The sequence below is a fragment of the Ochotona princeps genome, chromosome 17, assembly GCF_030435755.1.
Source record: "Ochotona princeps isolate mOchPri1 chromosome 17, mOchPri1.hap1, whole genome shotgun sequence".
NCBI lineage: Eukaryota > Metazoa > Chordata > Mammalia > Lagomorpha > Ochotonidae > Ochotona > Ochotona princeps.
In genome coordinates this window covers 47,257,578-47,264,402 of record NC_080848.1, presented here as the reverse complement: position 1 = coordinate 47,264,402, position 6,825 = coordinate 47,257,578, and the positions used below count along the sequence as shown (strand labels likewise).

The 6,825-nt window shown below is 52.4% G+C and overlaps 1 protein-coding gene across 1 annotated transcript; it reads right to left on the bottom strand.

Annotated features, from left to right (window-relative positions):
* Positions 1–1,017: 1,017 nt before the first annotated feature.
* On the bottom strand, positions 1,018–3,651 carry UBC (ubiquitin C). Its single transcript, XM_058675597.1, has 2 exons — positions 3,531–3,651; positions 1,018–2,986 (listed from the first exon to the last, which is right to left on the bottom strand). The coding sequence occupies exon 2, from the start codon at positions 2,978–2,980 to the stop codon at positions 1,151–1,153; it is 1,830 nt and encodes a 609-aa protein (XP_058531580.1). The 5' UTR covers positions 2,981–2,986; positions 3,531–3,651; the 3' UTR covers positions 1,018–1,150.
* Positions 3,652–6,825: the final 3,174 nt, after the last annotated feature.

Here is a 6,825-nt window from a genome sequence, read left to right as displayed (position 1 = left end):
GAAGACCTGGCCTTGAGGTCAACCTTACCTATACTGACCCCAACCCAGGACACAGGGTTGATTTCCCTCCCAATTTCGAACTAAGAAACCTTTCAAGGACCTGGCACAGTGGCCTAGTGGCCTAAAGTCCTAGCCTGGAATATGCCAGATCCCACAGGGGAGCCATTTCTAATCCTGGCAGCCCCACCCAGCTCTGCTTACCTCGTGGCCTGAGGACTGTCCAAAGCCTTGGAGACCTGGAGGAAGTTCCTGGCTTCAGATCAGCGCAGCTGATCAGCAGATGGAAGGTATTTGTCTCTCCTCCTATGTACCTGCATTTCCAACAAAAATCTTAACTTTCAAAAACCCTTTCAGTTCCCATTTTTTAATGTGCCTTTCACAATCTGTGCGAGAACCCTATCTATACAATTCTTGACCTGTTGCTTTTGTGTATTTTCCAATCTGATGTGAATTGGGTTATCCTTGAGTCCCATTTGAACCCACCAGGCCATTTTTGCACCCTGCATTGGGACAGGTTAAGCCAGCTATGACACCAACACGCAGGAGCAGCACTGCTTGAACTTCCCACTGTCACTAAGGCGCTCGGAGCACTAATACCCCAAATTTGGGCCCTTGGGAAACCAGGATAAGATGGAGGTCTTGCCTTCAGCTCCATCTGGTCCAGGCTGGCATGGTCACTAAATCACTAAGCAGGTGGAAACTGCTTTTGAAGTTATTTGTGCTTTCACACAACTTCTTCCCAGAACCATTCCCCTTTCAAACTTGGTCACTTAAGTATCAGAACACAACCTACCACCCTTGTGACTACTGCTCCATTTACTTCTTGGCTTACCAAGCACACAAAATCTCATACCTCAAATAGTTAACCTTTAATAAATTTCCCATTGCCATTACCTGTAGCTTGGAGCAAAGGACAAAGCACCATAAAATGACTTAAGTTACGAAGATTCAGTTGAAACTACCACACCACCCCCTACAGCAAACCCACATTACAGAATTGACAAGACACCAAAGAGATTATCATGCAACAAAACCTTTATTAGTATTTTGAACAGATTCAGCCATTATTGAAGCTGGTAACTTCTAAACTTAAATTGGGGGTGGGCAAAGGCTATGGTCGAATAATGCCATTATTAGGCAATGAGATGAATTAATAGCCACCCCTAAGACGGAGGACCAGGTGCAGGGTGGACTCCTTCTGGATGTTGTAGTCAGACAGGGTGCGGCCATCTTCCAGCTGCTTGCCTGCAAAGATCAGCCTCTGCTGGTCGGGAGGGATGCCTTCTTTATCCTGGATCTTGGCCTTGACATTCTCGATGGTGTCGCTGGGTTCAACCTCCAGGGTGATGGTCTTGCCAGTCAGGGTCTTCACGAAGATCTGCATGCCACCGCGCAGGCGCAGGACCAGGTGCAGGGTGGACTCCTTCTGGATGTTGTAGTCAGACAGGGTGCGGCCATCTTCCAGCTGCTTGCCTGCAAAGATCAGCCTCTGCTGGTCGGGAGGGATGCCTTCCTTATCCTGGATCTTGGCCTTGACATTCTCGATGGTGTCGCTGGGCTCGACCTCCAGGGTGATGGTCTTGCCAGTCAGGGTCTTCACGAAGATCTGCATGCCACCACGCAGGCGCAGGACCAGGTGCAGGGTGGACTCCTTCTGGATGTTGTAGTCAGACAGGGTGCGGCCATCTTCCAGCTGCTTGCCTGCAAAGATCAGCCTCTGCTGGTCGGGAGGGATGCCTTCCTTATCCTGGATCTTGGCCTTGACATTCTCGATGGTGTCGCTGGGCTCGACCTCCAGGGTGATGGTCTTGCCGGTCAGGGTCTTCACGAAGATCTGCATGCCACCACGCAGGCGCAGGACCAGGTGCAGGGTGGACTCCTTCTGGATGTTGTAGTCAGACAGGGTGCGGCCATCTTCCAGCTGCTTGCCTGCAAAGATCAGCCTCTGCTGGTCGGGAGGGATGCCTTCCTTATCCTGGATCTTGGCCTTGACATTCTCGATGGTGTCGCTGGGCTCGACCTCCAGGGTGATGGTCTTGCCAGTCAGGGTCTTCACGAAGATCTGCATGCCACCGCGCAGGCGCAGGACCAGGTGCAGGGTGGACTCCTTCTGGATGTTGTAGTCAGACAGGGTGCGGCCATCTTCCAGCTGCTTGCCTGCAAAGATCAGCCTCTGCTGGTCGGGAGGGATGCCTTCCTTATCCTGGATCTTGGCCTTGACATTCTCGATGGTGTCGCTGGGCTCGACCTCCAGGGTGATGGTCTTGCCAGTCAGGGTCTTCACGAAGATCTGCATGCCACCACGCAGGCGCAGGACCAGGTGCAGGGTGGACTCCTTCTGGATGTTGTAGTCAGACAGGGTGCGGCCATCTTCCAGCTGCTTGCCTGCAAAGATCAGCCTCTGCTGGTCGGGAGGGATGCCTTCCTTATCCTGGATCTTGGCCTTGACATTCTCGATGGTGTCGCTGGGCTCGACCTCCAGGGTGATGGTCTTGCCAGTCAGGGTCTTCACGAAGATCTGCATGCCACCGCGCAGGCGCAGGACCAGGTGCAGGGTGGACTCCTTCTGGATGTTGTAGTCAGACAGGGTGCGGCCATCTTCCAGCTGCTTGCCTGCAAAGATCAGCCTCTGCTGGTCGGGAGGGATGCCTTCCTTATCCTGGATCTTGGCCTTGACATTCTCGATGGTGTCGCTGGGCTCAACCTCCAGGGTGATGGTCTTGCCAGTCAGGGTCTTCACGAAGATCTGCATGCCACCGCGCAGGCGCAGGACCAGGTGCAGGGTGGACTCCTTCTGGATGTTGTAGTCAGACAGGGTGCGGCCATCTTCCAGCTGCTTGCCTGCAAAGATCAGCCTCTGCTGGTCGGGAGGGATGCCTTCCTTATCCTGGATCTTGGCCTTGACATTCTCGATGGTGTCGCTGGGCTCAACCTCCAGGGTGATGGTCTTGCCAGTCAGGGTCTTCACGAAGATCTGCATCTTGATCTAAAAATTTGAAGTGAGATAACAGCATCTCATGATCAGTACATTACTTCAGTAACTCTCCCTTGAAAACTGCCTTTAGAACTGTTAATCTGTGATCAGCAGACTGGCGCCGCAATGCAGTGGCACCTGCCCCTCTGGTACCAGCACCCTACAAAAGGCACCGGCTGTTGTGGCCTACGGAGGAGTGAACCTGCACACGAAAGGTTTGTCCGCTGTTAAACCTTCAAAGATAAAAAACCTTGTTCCCGGCTCTTTAAAACCTCCGGTTCTTACCGCTGGTTTAAATTTCAAGTTACTAGTGCTAAAAAGTAAAAACGTCCTTTAAACTAGCACCCCACACGTTGTTCCGTGATGCTCTCCCACCCTGTTCATTCCCCACCCCCACCGCGAGCCAACGGGAAGCCAAGTGTTGAGTAAAACCCTAATGGCGGGGGGTGGGGGGGAACCGCCGTCAGAACAGAGGCAGGACGCGTTCGTCACGCTGGGAAATCGCCGGTCCAGCTTTTCCAGTCTCTCTCTCACACACACACACCCACCCCGCTACCTCTCTTCCGCCTGCCCCCTCGGAAACGGACGCGTCGGGCTCGCCATCGGTTAGGCGTCGGTTGGCGTCCGCCGGGGCGCGCGCCCGCCGCCCCAACGCCCCTCGCGCGGCCCCGTCACGCCAACAAGGCACCAGCGCGCAGCCCCGTCACGCGCCCACGTCCCCTCATAAAGCCCCGTCACGCGCCAGCGTCCCCTCGCAAGGCCCGGCGCCGCGTCAGGCCTTCCCCTCCCTCACCCCAGCCCCCCAGCGGGGCCCCCTCAGCACCCAGACCCCGCCAGCCCGACCTCGCTCAATCCCCTGCCCCGGCGCCCGCAGGTCTCACAGGCGAATGACCACAGTACCTCTCAGCGAACGCTGGAAAGTCCTGGAACAGCGGTTAGGGTGAAACGGCACAACCACCTCCGACGGCGACTGGACAAAGCTGCTCGCCTCCGTACGAGCTGAGGCGGCGGCGCTGCCTTTTATACAACGCCGGCTGCGTCGCTGAGCACCGCTACGCAGCCGGCGTCTCCGTGCGCCGGAGAAAGTAGTTCGCTCGGTCCCGCCACTCACATCGCAGTGAGACTTTCCAGTGGCTCTCCAGATTGCTCCCTACCGAAAACAGGGATAGAAACAGATCTATCCCCTAACTCTCCAAGCGTTCCTTTCACTCCTTTAGAAAAATATAGGAAAAATTTCCAGCGGATGAATTCGAGTGAAAGGGCCCGGACTGGAAAGCTCTGGAAACTTCCTTGAGGAGACAGCGTTCATTGGTCAGCCATGAGGGCAAAGTCGGCGCTGATTGGTCGGAGGACGCGGCGGCTCGGCTGTTGCTGGGCGGCGCCTGTCCGCGGAGCGCTGACGTTGCTAAGTTCCCGGGCGCGCGGGCGCCGCGAAGGGGCTCCTTCCGGAAAGAGGGGGTGGGTTCCGGCTGAGGGTGGAATAGGGGGGTCTTTTCGCGCCTTTCTTCGGAGCTGGGTTTCTTGTCTCTGAAATCCCGCCTTTTTTGGATGTTAGCGGAGAAAGCGCGGGCTCCGTGGCGAGGGTGGAGGTGCCCGGGAACGGGGTTACCCGCCTCCCCTCACCGTCTGTGAGGGAAGCACCACTCTCCCCGCCCCCGCTCGGCCTGGCCTCTGACACACCGAAACTCGGGGCTCCCTCGCCTTGGCCCGTTTTTATTTTTGTTTTCGATTAGTAGCAGCAGGGGTTGTGGCGTTTTTACTTGCGTTTCTGTCGTCAGGCTGCTTTGTCTTAACCGTAACTGGGTTTTAGGAGTGTGTGTGTGTGTGTTGGGGGGAGGGGTGTCCTCTGTCCGGCTCAGGGTGTTCGGCCAGAGCCTTAAATTGCCCCGACTAACCCTAATCCTAACCCTAATTTTAACCCTAATCCTAACCCCCTAGCTCCCCGCCGTTTCTCTCGGTGGGGAACGGGACATGCGGATGAGATGGCTGAGTGCCCCGTGATCAAGGGTGCGGGAAGCAGGCGGGCGCCGCCCCTTGTCCCCTTGTCCCCTTTTGGGGTCGAGGAGGGAACCCCAGGAACGTGAGTCGAGGCGGCTCCGTGTCGGGGGGGATGGGGTGGGAGCGCCGGCAAAGGTGACCTTGGATGTTTCTCCAACCTTCTGGACGTTTCCATACTGACGCAGATTCGGCAAAAACATCACTTAGAAAGGGGTCTCCAAGCTTAAAACTCCCATATGTAAAGAAACTATAGCGATAAACGCACAGATAATGAGTGGACACCTGCACGGTTTTAAGTGGTAATTATGGTCAAACCTAATGAGTTGAATCAACAGTAGATAGGAATGTAGTTGTTTAAAAAGGTGGGGGGAAGCGTTTGGGAAGCAATGTGAGACGATTTGGGAGTAATTTAGAAAGTTTTTCCCACCGTATGGATTTTTGTTTTTCTAAGCCCAGCAGTGGGTGTGCACACACACCTCCTGAGTCATGCTCCTGTCACAGATTGCGCTAGAACGCTGCTGTGCTGACTTCACCGGGTTCCAGAAGTTGCCAGAACTAAGTTAGAAACCCTCCCTGTTTAGTGTTTTCCTCAGAGTGGCAAGTCACTTGGAGATAACACAGCAAAATGTTTTCCGAAGGGCGTGTGCTGTAAACAAGATGAGTTTTCAGTTGTGGAAGGTGATTTGTAAATGAATTGAACAGTAGCAAGAAAGTTCTGAGATCAGGAATTGAGTAGTCTAGCTGTTGGGCCTTTTGTTGAGTTGGGGTTGTTCACTGACTAAAAGGTGTTTTTTTCCCCCCGTTTTGTTTTACTAGGGAGTGGGTGGAAGGGGACCTTCCTCACAGCCATAAAACACAAAGCCAAAAGCACCTGGGGAAGTGGGTGTTGCCTGTGCAGTTCCTTTGAAGGAAAGGTGGTTGTTGTTGTTGTTGTTGTGTGGTTTTTCCTGAAAGTTTGTTTTTTTTTGACTTAGAAATATGTCTTTCAATTAAAAATACATATATACATGTGAGAATTATGGTTCCAGTTTTAAAATCACAGTTGTTTTCTAGACATTACCAGATGATTCTTCAAATGTGGATTTTATGTTTCCTATTTGGACTGTTTATCTCAGCATAGTTATGAGAGTAACTAATTTATTACAGGCAAATTAGAAACTTTGATATTGAATGCCTAAAAGAACACAGCAAAATCATGTACTCTTTTTGTATTGAAATTCAAACTTTGAAAAATCTGTCCTTTTAGAAATAACTTCTTTAACATGTTTCTATTATGAAATATCACATGTATTTATGAAAACTGGAGTAATACAAACGCCATAGAATCAATTTGCTTAAGCTTTAATTATTTTAGCTATTTAGTTATTTTTTAATTGTTTAAATTTCATATTTGATAATTTTTACATATTTGATTAGGGTGCGAGGGGTCAAGGGCTAGAGGAAAATGGGTGAGAAAATGGATGAGACACATTCTCTTTTTGTCCTTCCTTTATCTGGAGGGATAGGAGATGTGAGGGGAGAAGCCACACCCAGTCTCTCAACCATCCCAGGGTCCCCAGTGTGGGGGCATGCTCTGAGTGTCCTGGCTCAAGTCCTTGGGACCCTGCACCGGCGTGGGAGACTCAGAAGAAGCATCAGGCTCCTGGCTTTAGATTGTCACAGCTCTGGCCATTGCAGCCATTTAGGGAGTGAATCAGCAGATGGAAGGTCTTTTTGTCTTTCCTTCCCTCTGTAAAATGTGCCTTTCCAGGGCCTGGCTTGACAGCATAGCGGTTAACATCCTTGCCTTGAATGCGCTGGGACCCCGTATGAGTGCCGGTTCTAATCCCGGCAGCTCCACTTCCCATCCAGCT